This window comes from Aulostomus chinensis, chromosome 6, assembly GCF_037954235.1.
Source record: "Aulostomus chinensis isolate RoL2024-O1b breed Wild chromosome 6, RoL_Achi_v1.0, whole genome shotgun sequence".
Classification (NCBI taxonomy): Eukaryota; Metazoa; Chordata; class Actinopteri; order Syngnathiformes; family Aulostomidae; genus Aulostomus; species Aulostomus chinensis.
This window is the reverse complement of record NC_141325.1, coordinates 18,505,001-18,526,400: the sequence shown is the minus strand read 5'-3', so window position 1 is coordinate 18,526,400 and position 21,400 is coordinate 18,505,001. Positions and strand designations below refer to the sequence as shown.

General features: G+C 39.8%; 2 protein-coding genes across 3 annotated transcripts in view; one reads left to right on the top strand and one right to left on the bottom strand.

The window, feature by feature from the left end:
- Positions 1–1,099: 1,099 nt before the first annotated feature.
- On the bottom strand, positions 1,100–19,621 carry LOC147260362 (STAM-binding protein-like A). The gene is made up of 11 exons (XM_086206920.1): positions 19,607–19,621; positions 19,295–19,433; positions 16,521–16,746; positions 15,520–15,595; positions 15,330–15,425; positions 13,619–14,018; positions 13,292–13,416; positions 4,339–4,476; positions 3,325–3,437; positions 3,065–3,164; positions 1,100–2,101 (listed from the first exon to the last, which is right to left on the bottom strand). The coding sequence occupies exons 3-11, from the start codon at positions 16,721–16,723 to the stop codon at positions 2,045–2,047; spliced, it is 1,308 nt and encodes a 435-aa protein (XP_086063046.1). The 5' UTR covers positions 16,724–16,746; positions 19,295–19,433; positions 19,607–19,621; the 3' UTR covers positions 1,100–2,044.
- Positions 19,622–20,819: 1,198 nt separating this feature from the next.
- Positions 20,820–21,400, top strand: part of slc39a14 (solute carrier family 39 member 14) — a 26,359-nt gene continuing 25,778 nt past the window's right edge. Inside the window, exon 1 of one of the 2 annotated variants that reach the window (XM_086206915.1) lies at positions 20,820–21,149. The gene's annotated coding sequence lies outside the window, so the exon portion shown is untranslated. The remainder of the gene's footprint in view (positions 21,150–21,400) is intronic. The other variant, XM_086206918.1, reaches the window with a different exon arrangement.

The following is a 21,400-nucleotide window of genomic DNA, read 5'->3' as shown; positions in this document are numbered from 1 at the left end:
AATACGAACAAATTGATTGTCATTTTTTTACATGTAAAATTTTAATAAGTTGTAATTTCCAAAATATATAAAAATGAAAGGCTTTCATCTGTCTTTCTCACAATTCAAAGTAAGAGATGAAAATTTGTTGTAATTAATCAATTCATTCTTCTTGGCTAGTTTTCCAGCATTTGAATACCTCAGTTATGCTTTTAAAAACAGCCATCCATCCATCCATTTTCTTCCGCTAATCCTGTTAAGGGTCACGGGGGGGGGGGGGGGGGCTGAAGCCTATCCCAGCGGCTTTTAGGTGAGACGTTGAGTACACCTGGACAGGTCACCAGTCGATCGCAGTGCCAACACATATAAACAACCATTCACACTCACAGTCACACCTACAGTCAATTTAGAGTATCAATCAGCCTCGTCCCCAAGTGCATGTCTTTGGACTCTGGGAGGAAGCTGGAGTACCAGAGAGAACCCACACAGGAACAGGGAGAACATGGAGACTCCATACAGAAAGATCCTATGCCCGAGCCGGGACTCAAACCTGGTACCTTCTTGCTGTGAGGCGACAGTGCTAACCACTGCACCATCATGCCACCCTTTAAGAACAAACAGTCGCTTAAATATATTGATGCCTTAACCCTAGCTAGATTTTGGAATGAAAATAAGTATAATCATCTTTGCTGTACTGGTTACCATCACTATTTATCCATCCATCCATTTTTCTATACCACTTATCCGTTAAGAGTCACGGGGAGTTGGAACCTATCCCAGCTGACATTGGGCGAGAGGCAGGGTTCACCCTGGACAGGTCACCAGTCCGTTGCGGGTCCATCAGGCGCAATTTGGGGCTCAGTATCTTGCTCAAGGATACTTCAACATTGCCACCGGGGGAAGTCAGCATTGAACCAGCGACCCTTCGGTTGCTAGATGGCCACTCTACCTCTGAGCAATGCTGCCCCTCTGTATAGCAGTATCTATTTTAAAAATTCATACTTTGTGGTTCTTGCTTTCACCATCTCACGCACACCAAATATATACAGTGGGATTGATTTGTGAGTAATATGTATGTCACTGAGGAAATCAGACAAAAAAAGAGCAAAATAATTTACAATTAGTTTATTTTGTCTTGGCATTTCATCATTTGAGGATATTCTCCTATGTATGGCTAATCGTTTACTTCTTCTAACAAGAGAAGGGAGCACACAATACTGTTAAGAGGCATGAACCCTGGCCAGGTAGTTACTGGAGTGTAGTCATGTGTGGCAGAAGGTACATTCCCACTGTTTGTTGCACATGCTCTCAGAAGCAACCACACATTACACAGGTATTACCAATGGCCTTCACCAAGAACACACACAGGAAAAACACCAAAAAGGTAGAGTATATCAAGCAGGAACTTAACTTAAAACTTGAACCATTGGAGGTAAAGGATGCCATGGAGTGATGGTTTTGTATAGAGGAGAGCAGAAACTGCAACACTGCCCAAATACCTGAGTTACATTGGCTGTTGTTACTCTGATCACTCGAAGCACTTTAACAGTTTATGAAGGAAACCCACCGAGTTGAACAAACAAAAAGACTCAATCATAAACTATTCACACTGAATCTCACACAATGAACAACTCAACAAGAGAATGTTCTTGTCCTTGGCACTTTAATTTGTCAGACAGAACCAAACTTGGATAAAATTAGTGAAACGTGGGGTTTCCTGCAAAGTTATTGGTGACTGACAAACACATATTGAAGTTGATCTGTGAGGAACTAGAGCACATACTGAAACCCAGATGTGATAAAAAGCCAGAGGTCTACCAGTCAATTCGATGGATTGTAACTGTTTGTTTGGAAAGTGCACTAACATGTTGGTTGTTTTTTTTACAGATCAAAAAATTTGGAATGCCGTTCCCTTTGAGAACAATTGGAAGTCCATATAATGGTAAACTTGTGGCCGGCAGTTGCTCAGTACCATCTTGAAAACAAAATAGATGTTCTCTCAAATTAAATTTCTCCAGTTTGATCTAACAGTCTATGAATGTTCTGGAGAGAAAAATAAATTAGATCACCGCAGGTCCATCATGGACACAGTATCGTCAGAGATGGTGACATGTCCTGCGTGCTGCAAAAAAACAAAACACACAACACAGATTTGATTAACAGTGTGCTAACAATTGAAAAAAAGATGAATATTCAGAATAAAATAAAGAATCAAAATACTTTCAAAGATCATAAATATTAATAAAGAACAAATCTCATACATTTCAAAAAAATATACCCTATGTAAATACATTCCCTGTTTTGCGTTATTTCATGCTTGCCATTTTAATGTGACCGTAATATATATTCATGTTACACAGTTAACTCTACAACTCCTTGCTATTATTTTTCCCAATTATTTTGAGTCAAACATTTTTATGTATAAATTTTATTTTTTTTGAAAGTCAGCTTTTTGGTTCAATTGGGTTACTCATGATAAGAGGTAGGAATACCACTAATAATAAAAAAAAAACCTTTATCAATCAATCATTGGATTATTTCTATTCAATATATTTAATTTAGACAAAAAAGGGTACAGAGGCATGAGCTCAATCAAAGAATAATAAATGAGCTAAAGACAGCCTGTATTTGAAAGATGCAATATTGCTGATGTGACATAAATATGACTATGTATCATTTTCATTATCTATTTTATTGCTTGGAATCATATGCATCTTGCAGGAAAAAATAAGACACTGACTTGTCCACTTTTTCTGACTACTGAAGTTGCAGCAGATCGTGGAACTTGATTTACCAGCAAAACTGACTTGTTCGAAATGTCAGCCAAACTTCTTATGGGAACCCCAAAAAATCTTCTTTTGTCACCCTTAAATGGGTTTGAGGATGGCAATATTATGAAGCTGGTGGAAGTGTCTGGGGAGAGGCTGGTCTGGATTTCCTTGCTGAGGCTGATGTCACTGCGACCCTGACCCGGATAAACGGATGACGTTGACGAATATTGTTTTTATTTTTAGCTCAACTGATTCTTGGAGGCTTGATCAACCCTGAATGAGTTGAAAAACTACATGTGCAGAGGTGTACTTACCGTAAATAGAGGGGGGTCTTTGCTGTGAGGGTGAAAGCCTTTCTGTTTACATGAAGAAATCTCGTTGGTTCCTCGGTCTGTTAGCCTGAAGTAGCCAATTCTTGACACAAAAGACAAATGGAATCATAACTTCATTTAGACAGACAAAAAAAATTTGCCTCTAGACAGACCATAATTGTAACTTTATGTCTTCACAAACTGTCTCGTGCAAAGAGGGATGGAGTTTATATTTTTGATCAAAATACGTCAGCAGGACTCACTCGTTGAACTTAGGTGAGCAGACTATAGCAATTGCCTCCGGTAGCATCATCTGGTAGGAGCAGTGAGTGTGTAGGTCAACGCTGGACAGAAAGGCTGTTTGTGTGGGGTGAGTCTGTGAAAGAAAACATCAGATTTCAGTTAGAATCAGGGTTTGTGCACCTGTTTAACAATAAAATTCAAGCATTTTCAAGGTACTTCTGCAATAATCAATACACTGTAATACAACTCAATAACAACAAATCACAATATCTGCTTAACTGAAAAGGAAAAAATAGCTTCAATGGGAAAAAAAAATTCAGAAATCATATTTCATTCGCTGACAACTGAGATGAAACAACATACAACAATGTTAAGAGTAATATATACACAAGCAACTAATCAAACTGGGAAAATTAATCACTTTATTCACATCACATGAAAAAATTTTAAAATAAAAGCAAAAAGTAAAGTTTCTTTTTATACCCACAGTAATAAATGTTTGTCACTCAGTTTATTTTACCACTTGTTCAAATGAAATCTGATTACATCCTCTTATCAAGTTTTCTTGATGCTTGCCAATTTTGACACCACCAAAATAGTTGTTAATAATTGTTCATTTTAAAATTAACTGATTTTTCCCCTCATGTACTGTATGTGTTTAAGAGAAACGCCAGATTAAAAATCTCATGCATTTCAACAAAGAAACCTTGTAAATGGAACTGCTTACAAAAAAAGAAAAACTTAATACATTTATTATGAGACAGGTATATTGGAGGGGACAGACTGGCCAGAAAAATTCCTGCAAACTGTTTAGGTCCAAGACTTTAATTTGACTGATGACAGGCTCAACTAAAATACAGTGTTGGCAAAAATGAGACGTATGGACAATTCGAAAACATACCTCTTGGTCTACAGCTGCTGCTGGCATGGAGAAATTAAATTGATCTTGGCCCAGCAGGAATTATGAGTAGAGCTTGACTAGTTACTGATTTTGAGATTTAGATCCTTTGTGGTTTAGTTTACAATTTACTCACATGAATCCAGCCCAGGGTGATGAGATCATACTGGTCCTGTATGAGGAAGAGTTCCTCCTCATTTTCTGTGTCACAATAGTCCGGGCCACCACACTGCTTTGGTACGATGACATGGGTCACAGTAAATTTATTTCTGGTCTGGAACAAATCCAAAATATGTCAACTGATTACATTTGCTTATCATCGTAACTGATAAAATAAAATAGCGAAAACCACCTTCCAAAGTTAAAAAAAACAAACAACGTGTCTGATAGTGCTGAGAGATCAAAAAACGGACATACACGGTCAGCAAAAGTGAGACTCCCCGCCCACATCTTCAGGTCTTTCATTAAAAACTGCCAAGTGAACTGCTTTGACTACAACCACTGCTGACGTACCACCAACACCACGTGACTCACATCAACACATGCAAAGAACATGCACGACATGCAAAGAAACCCAACACAAATACCACAATAACAATAACTGGCACTTACATTCCAGCCCCAGGATTATTGCAGCTGCTCCAGTAATAATTACAAATACATGACCCACCTCAGCAAACTATACAAATAATTGAGCTCTTGACATTTATCCCTTCTTCCGTGTTTTTTTTTTTTTTTTTTTGTGAGGTGCCCATAGTCCACTCTATGTATAAAGTTCATGGTAGATCTTGATCCAGTATTCTTGAACCATGTCATGTCTATTACAGAGGTTACCAGCACACACGCTGAGTAAGTCACCACTCATGTCAAGTCTAAGTCAAAGAAGTAAACCAGCCTTCAAGACTGTGCCGACTCGTGAACAAAGCAGATCTTGGTCACGGGTCTGCTAAGAGTGGTGGTCTAGGTCTTAACTTTGACCTGCCACAAAACTCCTCTTCTGTCCAGCACCGCCTCAGTGATCCTTCCAATGACCCAGTAATTCTGAGGTGCAGAATCATCCCCTGTTAGCACGATGTCCCCAGGAATGAAGTTCCTCTAGACCTTTGTCAACTGCTGGCATTCTGTAGTTGTGGCAAATACTCCTTTGCCCACCTTTTCCAAAACAAATCCAAAATATATTGGACCTGCGACATGCATAACTGTCCCTCTTGTGAAACAGACCAGGTGGTAAACAGGGGTTGGTTTTCAGAAGCAGGAGATGGGTGGTTGTCAGTGCTTCCAAGTCACTTAAGTCAGTGGATTCATTGGTAATGGGTCTGCTATTGAGAATGGATTCAACCTCAGAGGACTCTCTAAAGTTCCTCCTTTTCCAAACTTGGTGCCCTCAAAGTGGCATTAAGAACCCCTCTGATGGAACGAATCAACCTCTCCCATGCTCCGCCATGATGCGAACTGGTCGGAGGATTAAAGGTCCACTTGGTTCCTTTCAATGAGAGTGTGTCATTGATCTGTTCCAGGTTCCATCCTTCAATGGCTCGTTTCAACTAACGCTCCTTAACCTGTCCTCTTCTTGCGATGAAGCGTTGCAAGGCTTTATGAAAGAATCTGTGCCTAAAGATAAAACAACTTCAATGTGCACTGCTCTTATCACCAAACAGGTGAAGATGACTCCACATCTTTTGAAAAGAGTCCTTCCATGATTTATGTCAAAAGGTTCAAAATAGTCAACGCAACGTAACTGAAGGGAAGTTCATCTGGTGAAACCCAGTTGACAGGCAGGTCCACTGTTGACCAGCAACTCCATGTATCCTGTGACAGACAACATATTTGGATAAAATCCTTCTTACAGCAACATCTGCAGCAGGAATCCAATAGCGCTGACGTAGCCTTGACAGCACACGGCTCCTACCACCATGGCGGACTTCTTGATGGATGTGGCGTAATGAGGTCTAAGATATGAAGCTCTCTAGCTATTATAGCTAGATATTTAAACTCTTCAGGCATAGCCTTGTTACTAAGCTGACCTCCAACTCTCAAAACACCATCCTCCAGCATCGGATTGAGTCTGTATACACGACTGTTTCCTTTCACACACTCTCCCCTCTGGAGGCAAGAAAACTCTTATGAGTACCTCTGTCTCTGACAGAACTTGATAATTTCCAGTTCACTGTCTTTGATTTCTTCCAATGAGAGAGGACCCCAACACATCTCAACATCCTTGCGCTGCCAGGCATTTGATGCAGACTGAGAAAAAAAAGGGAACAACTTCCTTCCTTTTCCTGATTTTCAACAGCAGAGCCTTTAGTCTTAGTATCCAGGCCATCACTCTTGACAGATGTGTCTAGGATGAGTTGTGGTTAATCAAACATGTCAAGCACTGTCTTTTTCTTTTTTCCACAGAAACAATAGCAGAAACCTTGACTTCAGTGTCTCCAGACAATGGCTCTCCCAAGTCACGTGGATCAGCATGCTAAGCTTCCTTTGTTTGCAGGAGAAATAGGGGGCCACACATCGACATCTCAATAGAATAGATTCCATTCACACCTCTGGAGGCTAAATTTGCTGGATTCTGCGCTGTAGGCACATCCCTCCATTAAGACGGATTAGACATCTTAAGAATCTCTGCCACTGTGTTAGCTACAAAGATGGGAAACCTTGAAGTTTCATTTTTGATATATTTCAGAGCAGTGTCAAGTCAAGTCAATTTTGTTTGTATAGCGCCAAATCACAACAAAAGTTATCTCACGACACTTTGCGTCTCAGGTCACTCAGGTCTAGCGCCAAACTCCTTCTGTGAATTTATATCCAACAGTTTTCCATGAGCACACACATCCTGCAACAGTGGTGACAAAAAACTTTCTTTTAACAGGCAGGAACTGTCTGACCAGAAAAAGTCTTGTAGCTTCATTCTCAACTCCCTTCTCCACAGCTTATCCATACGAGCCGCCACCACAGCCGCTGTTGGTTCCATACGTGGGATTGTCATAGGCTTTTAAGGTGCCACCCTGGACTTTCCCATTTTGAAAGCACTGTGTGCCAGACCCTGGTGATTGTGCAACAGCAGGTAGGTGATATCATAACCCATATCCCTCTTTACTTGCATCTGCAAAATGATGGAACTGAGCAGCAGCCATGTCTCCAAAGTTGGGAGGTTTCAAACATCTGCTGGTGCTGAAGACATTTGCAGCTCTTTCACCCAGCCTGTCCATTCTTGGGCAGCAGATACTGGAATAGTGTCATCCCATCCCAGCCCTTTGCAGCAGAGGTCTTGAAGGATTCTTTTAGCTTTGAAAATTACAGGAGTCAAGATTCCCAGAAGGTCACAGAACAAGCTGACAGTTGAAGGGATTCCTCTCCATGTCAATGGCTTCCGTTACACGGAATCCAAAAGTGTCAGACTGCATGCATCATCACACTCCCAATGCTCTCTCCACTGGTAGGATATTCTGGTCCAGAACTAGATCCTTCACCTCCTTTGCCCGTTCCTTCTCTGGTATTGCTGCCAGCACACAGCGGCTGTTACTGATCCACTTAGTTGAATTGAAGCCTCCCTTGGCAAGTATCTTCCTTAATAGGGTTGTCAAAAGTATCGATACCCAGATATTATTCAATACTATAAATTAATATTCGGACAAGATACTCATTTGCAAAAGTATCGATACCAATGGCACCATCTTCGCCTGCAGTTGACACAGCTTCACTCAGCACCACCATACACAGATTACCTCTTTGCTCCTCCTCTTACTAGAAGCTCAGCATGTGTAGAACAGAGCAGGCAAAACATGGTGAGTGCTGCTGCTGGACTTTCGCAACCAAAGCGCAGTATGGAAGTTTTTTGCACATGAGCCAAACAGTCGGGGGGAAGTCCTAAGGTGCTTTCACACTGGCCACCAAGCCGTTAATTCGCCTGTGTTTTTTTTCAGCTCGGTACAAGGTTTCAGAAAGAGTGCGGCGAATTGGGGGTCAGTTTTAGCCCGGCAATATTCCTCCTCCGAGGGTTCACTTAATGCCGCCTCCATTGCTGTGTGAATCCAAGCCGTCATTTTGCTGGCTTGTGTGAGGTGGGCGGCGATGTCGATGATGACGCAAACTCATAAATATAACGCTCGCCAGTTCTCCCGCATCAAACACGTCCAAGAATGTCAACACCAACGCTGCTGGCAGCCAGAGAGGTGAACTGCTGTTCTGAAACTTACAGACTATCATGGGGCAAAATATTTTTCTGATGCATCATCACTTCAGCAAGATGTGCACCTGGGGAGCTGCTGAGATCAGGGAGCTGCTAATCATCACGGCCGAGAGGATCGTGGCGAACCATCTCACGGGATTGCAAAGGGTGGCTTGTTGTATGAAAAGGTCACAGAGGAGCTTGGTCAACGTGGCTATCGCCGGATGACAGAGCATCACCAGCAGGTTGAAAAACGGATTAAAAAAAAGTACCACCAGGTCTGTGACCACACCCACATCAGCGGTAGAGGGAGGCTGGACTGGGAACACGAAGAGGTTTGCCAGACTGTCATGGGCTAAATATTCTCCCGACATATATGTTGTACATCACTGTTCACGCCCAACTTCGTTCTGCACGTCATGTCACATGTTTACACCCATACAAGTGGTGGCTTTTTTCAAAAGAGGAATATTACACCTCCATTTCACACAGACAAGACAGCAAATTCATGGCTCTACCTTGCTGCAAATTTGGCGCATTCTCCATCTAAAAAGGGCTATAGAAATCAACAGGCCTGTTTGCAAGCACTGCTACAAGGCGTGGCATGACAAAGTCAAGCAGCACAAGCAACTTTAGAAAACACCTGAAAGACAGACACCCCACTCTTTACACTGAATTGCGAGAGGTCAGTAAAGCTCCTACTTCAACAACATTTAAGTGTTAAGCATTATTATGATCAGCGCTCTCAAGTCTGCATTCTCTGTGGGCGTGAGACGTGAGAACAGGGGAGTTCGATCATTGATGTGTTGTATTATTGTGTTGTAGGCTATTCATTGCCAAATACTTTTCCAAGCATTAGCTAGGCTACATGCTATATACCAACATATACCTCACCATGACCGAATGTGATATTTAATTATGAGAAACACATAGTTATGCGCGTAAAGTGGCTGATATACCTGTCACTCGGTGAATGTGTGAGACTTGAGAGCCCTGAATTATGATAAAAACAGACAGTCGCACACGTTAATGTCAGCCACTTAATTCACTTGTGTTGTAATTGAGGTTATTTGTATTTTTTCATTGTTTGTATTTTCTAGACTTTGTTAAAAGCATTTTTATGGTTATTATTTTGTCATCTTTCCCCCGTGGTATCGAAAATGGTATCAAGTATCGCGTTGTTTCCTTGGTATCCGTATTGAATATTGAAATCCTAGTATCGTGACAACCCCATTCCTTAGATACCTAGATCCTCATAGAGGCATATAACTTCCTTTTCTGAGGCCACAGACACAGGCAAGCAAGAAACCAGGAGGTCATCAACATAAAAATTGTGCACGATGGTTTCAAACATCTGCTGGCGGAAAAGCTCTTTGTTGTCTTTGGTGCACCTCCAAAGAGCAAAATTAGCACAGGTTGGGGAAGATGTAGCCCCAAACAGATGGACAACCATCCTGTATTCCACCATACACTAGCTAAAGTCTCCATTGGTGCACCATCGACATCTTAACAGGTCTGCAACTTCCTTTGGCACTAAAACCTGGTGAAACATGGTCTCATTGTCAGACATCAGAACAACAGGTTCTTGCAAATCAATATGCTTGTGAGGTCTGGTCCTTCTATTTTTGAGGATGTATTCCCCATGATGAGGGATATACCAAACCTTGCTATCACCACGCTTCAGATCGGTGTCTGGCACTCTTTCTGCAAATCCAATTGCTATGAGGTCGTTCATAAATGCAACGTAGTCATTGCAGAATGATGGCTCCCTAACAAACCTCCGCTTCAAGTTAAGAAGGTGTTGCTCAGCAATTATGCGATTGTTTGGCATGCTGAAATTTCTGTCATTGAGGGGCAAACAAATGCTGTAATGGCCATCTACCAGCTTCACAGATCTGTCAGCCATTTCTTGGCATCTGCAATCCTCCCTTGACATCCCCATCAGGTCAGGTCATGTCAGGCTGTCTGTTTTAAAAAAAAAATAAAAGAAATCAACCAGTAAAGAAAGTCTCTGGCTGGCTGCTGCCTGCAACATTCATCATGGATAGGGGCAGGGGGGGTCGGGCTACAGGCCAGGTTCAGGCTGATCATTCATGTTGATATGTTAGGCTGGGTAGGGTTTGGGCTTCAAAACATGTGGGCTGGGTTGGGTCCGGTTGTAATTTTCAGGCCCGTTGAGAGCTCTAAAAGAATCCCTGTTTTCCTCCCAGGGAGACTGAGCTTGTCCATCAGACCCACCATGCAGAAAGACACAGTACTTGCTTATATGCCCAGTGCAAAAGCAGCCAAAGCAAACTCCATTAGTTTTCAGGAAATTTGTCTTTTCACTTCAGGCTTTCCTCTTCCAATAGAGTGCATGACTTCAATGGGTGTCCACAGCCTTTATAATAGAGGCAAGGCTTCACAGATTGGCCCCTTTTGTTTTCTGGTAGAGTCCTTTTTATAAATTGTGGTGACAGTCATGGCAAAACTGCTCCCCCCAACTTTTGACCGAGGAATGTTTTTTCATTCTGCCACCTTCCTTGATTGCCACCAGTGTTGGAGCATCCTCTACATCTCCAAATACAGGGTCCATAGCGACTTCATTTGATGCTCGATGAAGTTTACAATGTCAACAAAGATGGCTCTGTGCTGACCTCTTTCCTGTATGTCACAAGTTGTAGTATGGCACTTGTCCCTTAGCTTGTATGGTAGCTTCTTGATCACGGTGAGCATATTTGTTGATGTATTCAAATCACACCGATTCTAAACATCCTTCATGGCATTATAACATCAACATAAGAACAGACTGTGTGCTAGTAAAGTCTTTGCATCCTCTGATTTAATTGATGGACATGAAAATATATTATTCATGTAAGCAGATGTTATTATGTGATCATTTCCAAAATGCTAATGAAGCAAAGCCTTGGCCTTGGCATATCCATTTCCATCAGTCATGAATTAACAGCTTCTGACTAACTGTTGAGGCTGGCCCTGGTGTATTGCTCCAGGTAGTGAAGGCAGTCCCTCTCATTGTTGATGTTTAGTTCTATTGTTTGTTCAAATGACTGCATAAAGACCTGATATTGCAGTGGATTATCATCAAAGATCTGAAAGTCCCTTTTTGGCAGTGATGCTAGACTTGGTTGTTGCAGCATGTTATTTCATTTTGTTTTTCCATTATCAACTACATGTTATGTTCATTGCTTATGTTCCTAGAAGAGGGTACGTTTGCATCTTTGAGATGAGATACTGGAGGCGCTCGATCATTTGTAGTTATGATCCGTGGTTTTGTTGGCATCGAGGACCCCTGCCGGGCCTTGACAACTTCTTCAAATTGTTTTGCCTTTGCTCCTCCAAATATACACAGTTCTCTTCCATCCCTTTCACCTTTACATAGCACAAAAGTCTCTGCATGGATATTAATGGACTCAATTTTATATAGCGCTCTTCTACCTTAGCGGCACTCAAAGCGCTTTACAGTGTCATCTCATTCACCCATTCACACACACACTCACACACTGATGGTGGAGGTAACCAGGCAGGGCACCAACCTACTCATCAGGAGCAATTATGGGTTCAGTATCTTGCTCAAGGACACTTCGACATGGTCACCGGGGTCGAGGATCGAACCAGCAACCCTTTGGTTGCTGGACGGCCACTCTACCCCTGAGCCATGCCGCCCCTTCTCAAAATAAGACTCTATGCGATCCCGTTTCTTAGAGGAAGCGCTCATCCTACTGGATCCAGCAGATTGCAAAACTTTTTGCCGTTTCCATGGATGCCTTGCCTTGCTCTTCCCGTTTTTCCTAGAGCAACTTTTGCCAAGCCAGTAAAGAAGCCATTTCAGCCTCAGCTATAAAGCATGGAGATGCAGTACATGACACATTAACCCTTGTTCCATGTTTTACGCTGTGTTTATTTCAAATGCTGTCAAATGTTGTTCTTTCATCCTGATTGTCATTTTGAGGATTTTGTTGAATTGAAACTCTTCTCCATTTTCCACATCCTCCTGTGTTTCCTTTTCCACTGCTGAGGCCTCCTGCAGCTGTGGCTTTCCAATAAAAAGTTCCAACCCTTTCCAACAGACAAACATAAAAGCAGAACTCAAAGAGGTTGCATACTGCTGATGCAATGTTGCCCTGCTGATGCGATGTTAGGTGTTCTGGTGGGGATCAATCATTCATTTTCCGTCCATTTGCTCTGCGTCCAAAGCGTGGCTTGACGAATCCCTTACAGCTCTGATTCAACTCAGTTTCTCTTATTTTTGCTGACAACGTAGAAAGACTATCCAAAAGCAAAAAAATTTAGTTGCCAAAAGCGGTCAGCAAAAGTGTGACCCCACCCTCTCAGTTCATTCTTTAAAAACTGCCAAGTGAACAAGAGATTTGATTACTACTGCCTCTGATATACCACCAACACCACGTGACTCACATCCTTGTATGTGACCATATATGACATGCAAAGACACCAAATACCACAATAACAATAGCTGGCACCTACAAAGGTCTTCTTGAACCATTTAGAGAAAATGTAAGATTTTGGTCTAATTTAAAAAGGTAACACTGAATTTTCATTCAAATAGCTTTGAATAAATTGTAAATCTCAATTTATAGCTGGATAGCCAGAGAAGAGTACAATTACATTTGACCCCTCAATGCCAGAGACCCACTTTTTTCTCAGTTTCACTTTTCAGAAATCTGAAAAATTTATATTTTTAGACATACACTGACAGATAAATGACTGATGTACGTTTTTTTTCATTATTAACATTGAAATGATAAAACTATTCATTTCACCATCCCCTCTGATTAAATAAAAGTATGCTACAATGACACAAGTAAAAACATCTGATTAATTAATTTTGTATTTCACAAACAAGAGATCATCAGGGCATGTAATACCACTGGCTCAAAACAGTCACTCTTTTCTGCAGTCTTACCAGTTTGCCGCATAGGATGCCACAAGTTTCTACAGCTCGGCTTGTGTTGGCCTCGGCCAACCTCAGGAAACTCCGGCACAATTCAGAGGGAACCGCCAGCTGCCTTAGGGCATCCACCATTGTATCTACAAAAAAACAAAGAATAAAGACAGGCTGTATGGAAGAGTGGCATTCTAGTGATGCTCTGAAACAAGGCATGGTGTAAACAGGACATTATGTAGGTCAGGAGAAAGAAATCAGCTCAAGAACAAATACTATAAGCAGGAGTGGGACAGCTTTTAAATCCTCAGAGGACCAGCCCCTTGGGGTAGAAAAACATTAACTCACTGTTGTTCCCTGGGCTAACCAAAGACCCCGGCTTGAGTGAGCGGTCAAAGCTGGGTGGGCCGGGAGACGGTGTGCTGATAGTTGCAGATGGGTGACCATATTGATTGTTGGCACCACTGGACCAGTCCCCTGGGCTGTGTGGAGATGTGGGAGACACCAATGGGGGGCCCTGGACGCCTGGAATTAGTGGTGTATCAGGAGATGGTGTGACAGGTGTGGCAAACTCCAAGAGCACACGTTGGCGTTCCTTCTCCAGCTCCTGACGGCGGATCATCTCCTCAAAGGCACTGAACTGCTCCTGCTCCTGCTGCCGCCGCTGCATCTCAGCCACACGTTCCCGCTCCACATCCAGAGCTCGCTGCCTGGAGACCTGTAGTGCCAAGGCGTCCTCCTCTGCTTTCTGAATATAAAAAATTCAAGTTTGAGTGTCATTTGGTGGTATTAATTTCTTTCAAAACACTACATTAGAAAGAAATAAAAGTTAGGAAGAGTTGAGTCTTCAGGTTTGATGTTGTCATCTACATTTCACTTCCAATGTAAAGCAAAAGATAATTAGCTAATTTAAATATCTCTCAGTAAATATGATATGGAATATGACCATTCAAGGTCAATTCCATGCTTTGCCACCATTTTGTATGTTGATCATCTCCTTTTAATAAAATTGTGATGTGTAGTTTTGGTGCATCTGATTAATGTTTCAGCCATTTATGGTTCACACAACAATACATTGTACAATTAATGTGCAGTGCTTGTTATATCATAATTATGTGTCTAAAATATTCAACTTTATCACAATAATTCCCCTAAAAAATGTATTTACTCATTCAAGTACTCACAAACAGGTGTCTTGAGTTCACAAAGGTTTGTTGTTCCCTCTTACACTACTTCTTTGCGATTCCAAAATGCAGAAAGAGACAGCCGTATTTATTTAGCTTGAAGCTAGTGGTTTCCTATAGCTACTGACTACACACAATAGCAAAGCTGTCCAAATTATTTGTTTACAAACTTTCAATTGCATCATCCAGTATAACACATACATGTTTTCTTTAAAAAGCTGTACACTCAGTAACACACAAACACTTTTATTTTAGCTAAAAATAAACAAAGTACACTTCCAGTTCGGTGCAACCGGGAATGTATGTGTATCTTATTGAACCAATAAGCATGCATTCATTTACAGCAGCCCAAAACTGGAAGTGCTGTTGTGTGTCTTTGAATAGTCGCTTTGTTGATAAACATCACGCACCATTAGCTTCAAGCTACTAATACATGGCTGGCTTTTTCTACATACTGGAGACACAGGCCGAATTCAATTTGAATAGAATTAATCAATTTTAAACATTAAAAAAAACAAAAAACAGATTTTTGAATGACGTATCACTTTAATTGCTTATAATAGACTCTGTGTGAGTGTGAGTGTGTGTGTGTGTGTGTGCATGCGTGCACACCACAAGACAAATAGCTTCCAGTTCAATTGTACTAGAGAGAAGGCAGAAATCTAGACAATTCCACAACTCCCACTAACAGAAACTAGATATATAAACAGCATAATAGGCATCAAGAAAAAAGTGTTATTTGAATTCTAGGGTAATCTGTCCCTTCAAACTCTTTTGCAAATTATATTAATTCAAGAATGTAAGTTGATAAGATAAACACATCATAAGAATATGTATATACACACAACCCAGTGTTTTAGGAGTAGGTAGCTTACCTTTTTGACAAGATATTGTGCATAATCTTGTTCAAATTTTCTTAAAAGAGCTTTTTTCAGAATCTCTGCTTGAGGAAATGCAACATCCTTCAGTTTCTAGAGAAAATTTCAGAAAATGTTTAGCTAAACATTCCTTAAGAGACTATTACAAAATTAATATACAGGATAGATTAAACCATTGTATTTATACCTTTAGTGTGTCCTTCTTCTCAGGAATATTGGCTGTTTTATAATCCCGATGCTTAGGAAGTTTTTCTATAAAGAGCCTGTACGATAAGAGAAATCTTTGTCACTGAGTGTTCGTTGTCTTTTTTAATGAGATGTGTAGTTATTATCCTCTCAAAAACTTAAGTTACTGCCTAACTTCTCTACAACTAGTACATGCATCACAAAACTAAGAGGAGGAAAGGTTGGGAGTGCCGCAAGGATGAAGTTTTTTGCTGGCCAACCTGGAAATTAGAATTACATTGGGTTCCATGGGATTGTTACATTAGATTTTGGATTATTTGCAGAAAACAAAAAAACAAAAGGTTGTGAGACTTAAATGATCTTTCAGCAAAATCATCTTCACTAATGAACATCATTTGTGATTTTTTAAAAATATAACTGCAGCCGTTAAAAGTATGAAAGGTACCTTATGCCTTCTCAGAAGGTTCACGGTTCAAGGTTAACACAACTAATTTTGTGCATCGTCTTCTTTCAGCTCAATGTCATTTAATGTTCAAAAACCTCAATCTTGTTTGGGCACACCAACAGCCATTCTCAAGATGCATAAATAGCTTCAAAATTCTCGAGTGCATTAGACTGACATATTTTATGTTGTACAACAAAACGCTCAAGTGCATTCAGTTAGCTTTCATGGCACACTTAATGTATTCAAAACACCCACCGACTTTATTAACTAACCAACTATTTGTTTCCAGGTTTTAGGACTTATTTCTGCACCACTCTATTGCGATGTGTTAACATTAATTAGCTGAATTGTTTTTCAGGAACTAATACAGACAAAACTGGAGGGAAGACTTTCCTTACCCCCAATTGAATCAAACATCACTTGAATGCATTTATATGAATATTTATAACCTCAAACTAGGGAGAAACTGTACTTCCATGATTTTGCATGAACAAAACTGACACACAGACTCCCATCAAAAAAAGATCAACAGCTCAGTCAGTCTAGTAAACACTTACGTGATATATTTATTGTAGAGGACAAATGCATGCTCGATGTTTCCCTCCTCTGTGTAGATATTGGCCATACGGATCATCTCCATACCAGAGCGGAAGTAGCGGCGCGGCGGTACATCGTCGTTAACTTCCACCGAGCTTCCTTTTTTGGTGAGAGCACGGACTCGCTCCTCCGGCGGCAGACTGACATCAGTGTGGTCTGCCATCCTGACAGTCCAAACCTGGAACACTGCAATGACAGAAGGTTAAACACCGCAATCAGTAGAATCAGCTCGACAAAACTACACTACCAGTTACGATGTTTTTATTTTGTAATAATAATAATAATGCACTTTTTTCAAGAAGTGAAAATCTTTCATGAAAAATATTTTACAGTAGATCTTGTGTACTCTGTAATTAAGGCTTTATCTATTAAGATCAGAGGTGAACAAACCTCAGAGAGCTAAAACTCAATCTAACTGTCCCTGCTATTTCCTTTTTTTCTTAATTCCCTCTGCTACCTGATCAAATTATGAAAAGTAAAAAATATTAGTTATTACAGATACAGGATATTTAGGGAGCATCTTTAAATCAGAAAAAAAGAAAACATAAACAGTGATTGTGAGGTATCTTGACTTCCAGGAAATATCATGTGATGATCATTCGTCTACGAGAATGAAACCAGCTCAACTGGTTTGTGAATAGTTCCAATGAAATTCACATCTGAAATACCTTCTGACATACCTTCCTCAATTCCTCCATGCTTTAAATGCAAGTTCAAGCTTCTGACCTCAACAGAAGGATTGGATAGTGAAGAGAATTTTAAAAGTGATTATATTAAATATTACAAGGATATTTTTACCTGCAGAATAATGTATGAACTTCTTGCATGTCAGTTCCCAGCTTCACAGTCAAAAAATTTATGTCACAAACAGAAAGGATTCATATAAATCAATTATTTTAAAGGTTTGGTTGAGAATAACTAAAAAAATAATACTGTTTTTCATTATCACATTTGAGTCTTATTTGTTTTTGTTTAGAGTATTTATGCAAAGAAAGTCATGGCTAAAGCAGGGGATACCTCCTCCCCCAGTTCTATATTTGCAATGTCACTCTCTTCTTTCATATTTACCAAAGTCACAATTTGAAATAGGAGGATTCACAAATTGTCATGAGAATTACAAGATCACTAAGGAATCCAGATTTGATTTGTTACTTGGCCTGACCTAAATATACTGAAGTGTTCTGCAGTAGAAATGATGTAGCCGAATGTCTAATTGCAAAATGGACTACTGCAATTTTAAAATATCATGAAGGGGCATGTATGTGAAAGGGCCACTGTATGTCAAAATACCATTTCAAATCAAATATTGTTGTGCTCCAGCTCTCCTACCAACAAAAAAATGAAAAATATGATTGATTGATAAAGATCCCCACAAGAATCACACCATAAACATTTAAACGGGTTTTTGAACAAAATGAAGGTACCACAAATCAATGTATTTACTCTATCAGTAAAAATTATATCTTAAGATTTCAACAAAACATTTAAAAAATTGATGGACAATATAGCTTCTGGTTCTTGTGCTTCATTTTTTTAATTAGGAGGTCTACCATTATAATAATACAAAGCAGACTGTATTCAAAATAGTACCAAGTCACCACATACTCATCAGATCTACATTACTCTGCAAACATCAGTGATTTTTACATCCAAGCTGAAAGAAAAACCCAAACAGGTAAATGGGGGTCACAATAAAATTAATTTTTACCAATGACTGCCTTGACCTTCATTTTTTAACAGTAAATCTCACCAGAGTAGAGCTTAAAATAATAAGATGTATATACAAAACACAGGCAAACTCCTGAAAGCTAGGAATCAATGGCTTTGCATAAAAAGGCGAAGGCTCTGCTCACAGGATGTTCAACTCTTTCTTGATCAAATTAAGAAATTTAGAGAATGCAACTTTTGGCTGATCAATTGTCTGGCTGTATTGATTCTGCCTTAATAGCATCTTGGCTAGCTGTTACAGCCTCCAGAAACAGTCTGCCAAAAGAAGACCAGTTTCAAAGTTTAGGTAAAAGGATAATGTGGTGTTAAAGGGGTAATGAGGGCGCACAAATACTTAGTGTCACTGATAATATAATCAAACTATTAACAGTTTAAAAGAGAACACTTTACTAAATATAATCTCAATCTATAACTACTTTTTTACTTAAATACCAAGATTTTACAGACAAAATGGGTAACTTCCATAGTATGATATATTTTCCAAGTCGTTATTATATCATAAATCACCATCAAGCACATGAAATTGAAACAATTATTCTAGAAATGATTGATGCAACGATTTACAATTATCAAAAAAAAAGCATTAATGAGTAAATTTGTTGATCATTTTAACAGCAGAACTACTGTATTATGATCATGTTACCAGTAATATTGACAATGGTGTAATTCTAGTTTTTCCAAACCGGCAAACATTAGATTATAACAAAACACAAGTGTAAAAATTAAACTATGGGAACGATAGTAGACAAAATACAAATATGAGGACCTTTTTCACGTAACATAGAACTCATTGGTAAACATACTGGTCTACTCTTATACTTAGGTGTATTAAATATAAGTTTCCCCCATCGGACTTTTGCTATCTAACTTGAGCGCTGTCATTTCTGATCAATGTTTTCAACGCCATCGCGTTAGCCGCATATTTAGCTAACTTAGCAAACCAGGTATTTTACGGTCCAAAAAATAAACAGTCAAAGGGCTACCGTGATTTGATCCACATTCTTACCTAGTGGTAGTGTGAACTGAAGCTCCTACATACAGCTGGTACAAAAAAAGGATCAAATTTCAGTGTCATATAGACAAGATTGCTTCAGCAGGCTGCGCCTCCAGCATCTGTACACTTCCGCAATCAAAAGAACTTCCGCCTGCAAATCACCACGCAAACAGAAGAAGAGGGATAGTCAATCAATTATTCAGTTATTAATAACTTGGAAAAAACGAAAGTTCTATTACGCTTAAAATAGAGAAGAGAAACAATACTTTTTATCAATTTTTTTTTTTACACTGAATTGATGTAATATTGTGGTTTACAATTCACCTGGCGAAACAAACACTTTGGTTTGATGGTGGGTTTTTTGGGGTTGGGGACTTTGTCTTCAAATTCAATGGTCACTTTCCATTTATGATGGTCATTTTTCATCAGAAGCGTGAGTAAAAATTACATCGTCTACGCATGCGCTGACCTCCTCCTACGCTATCTGTTCCTGTGAAGCGTGAACCATCGTCTTATTATACGATCGACGTAACGAGAAATACCTCTCGTTCAGCCAGTGAATTTATGTAGTTTTGTGATACGACGAAAACTAGGGATGGACACATAAATATCTGTGGAAGTAATATGTGTGGCTCTTGCTTTGGTAGCAGGGTTCAAATCTCAGACAAGCTCTGTCTGGTCTGACGATACTTCCACTGTTGTAATGAGTAATGGTGTGGGAAGTGTATGTGAACAGGACATTCCATTTTTTAGTCAGGCCTATCTGTTTTCAAAATAATGAGTCTTTTAGTCTTTATACCTGCTGCTCAAATAGTGAGCGGCATAGTAAATATTTATTATTATTATTATTATTATTATTATTATTATTATTTATACTTTAAAATTCAGTGTATTCTCTTGTTTTGAATAGCTTCCATGTCATGTGATCTAGGGACACCAATTTCAGTCATTTGGGCATTTTCGTGCCCATATTGCTTTGATCTTACTCACCAAAACCTAAGATTGCTTTACATTAATACTGAAATTTATTAAATAAAGGTGAACTGATATTTGGTAGCTAGTGTTTCTCAACTTCAAGTCTCCTAAAATACTGGGGTTTAAATGGAAGAAGCATTCAAATTACTCATCTTTAATACACAAATCAATTCTCTTAAAATATGGATGTCAAGTTTCTTTATGAAAAAAATAATATCTTAAACTTTTCTACCTTAATCATGTTATGTGTTTTATTACTTCAGTAATCACATAATTTGGCTCTCTGACCATGTATTAAGCCATATCCTAGGTTTCACCTAGTCTTGTCCATATAAATAATTCCAATTTGAGGTAGGTTGAACATAGTGTAATTGTGTAGAGTGCATTCAGGTTGTGTCTACAGTACTGAATTGTGAGATAGAGAGACAGGTGGAACCGAGAAGCTACTGATTTGCAAGTCCCTGGTAAATCTAAAATATGCTCGCAAGTCCCGAGAGAAGATTCAAGACGAATAACAACTCCCACCACACTCCGAAGCTGAAGATGGCAGTAACGCCAAACCAAAAAGAAGGAAAAACTTATACGTCTGCATAAAACAAGTCTCTGCAGTTCTCAATATCTACGGCGTGGGGGAGACATAGCCATCTTGAAAACCCAGCTGAGCTGTCGACGTCACCATTGAAAACGACCCGACACATCCTCCACGCGTTGCTGCTATGTTTTGTTTGAATGGCAGGACAACTAAGGAAATGTACCGGCGACATCGCCCGACCCAAGTCTGACATTCTCCTCAGTTGAATGTGTCATCCCCGGTGTGTCAGTGCCGGTGGGACACCGCAAAAGAGAGGAGTTGAGGTCAAGCCTTGTATTCTGCTTTCACGAGCATCACCGGGTAAGCTAACTGGGGAAGCTAATGGAAAGGTGGCTAATGTACCTGTGTCACACGAGCTAGCCAGCGAACCGTGACCCGTAGTGACCGCTAGGACATTTAATTATACGATGTCGCAAATGCCGCCTTGACTGTGTAATTCTGTACTGCAATTGAGGCAAGGCATTTCATTTAATTGTGCTACCTCCAGTTAAATGATTATTGCCACTGCCTTGGTATAGCTTGGTATTTAAATTAATACGTTGTTGCTGTGT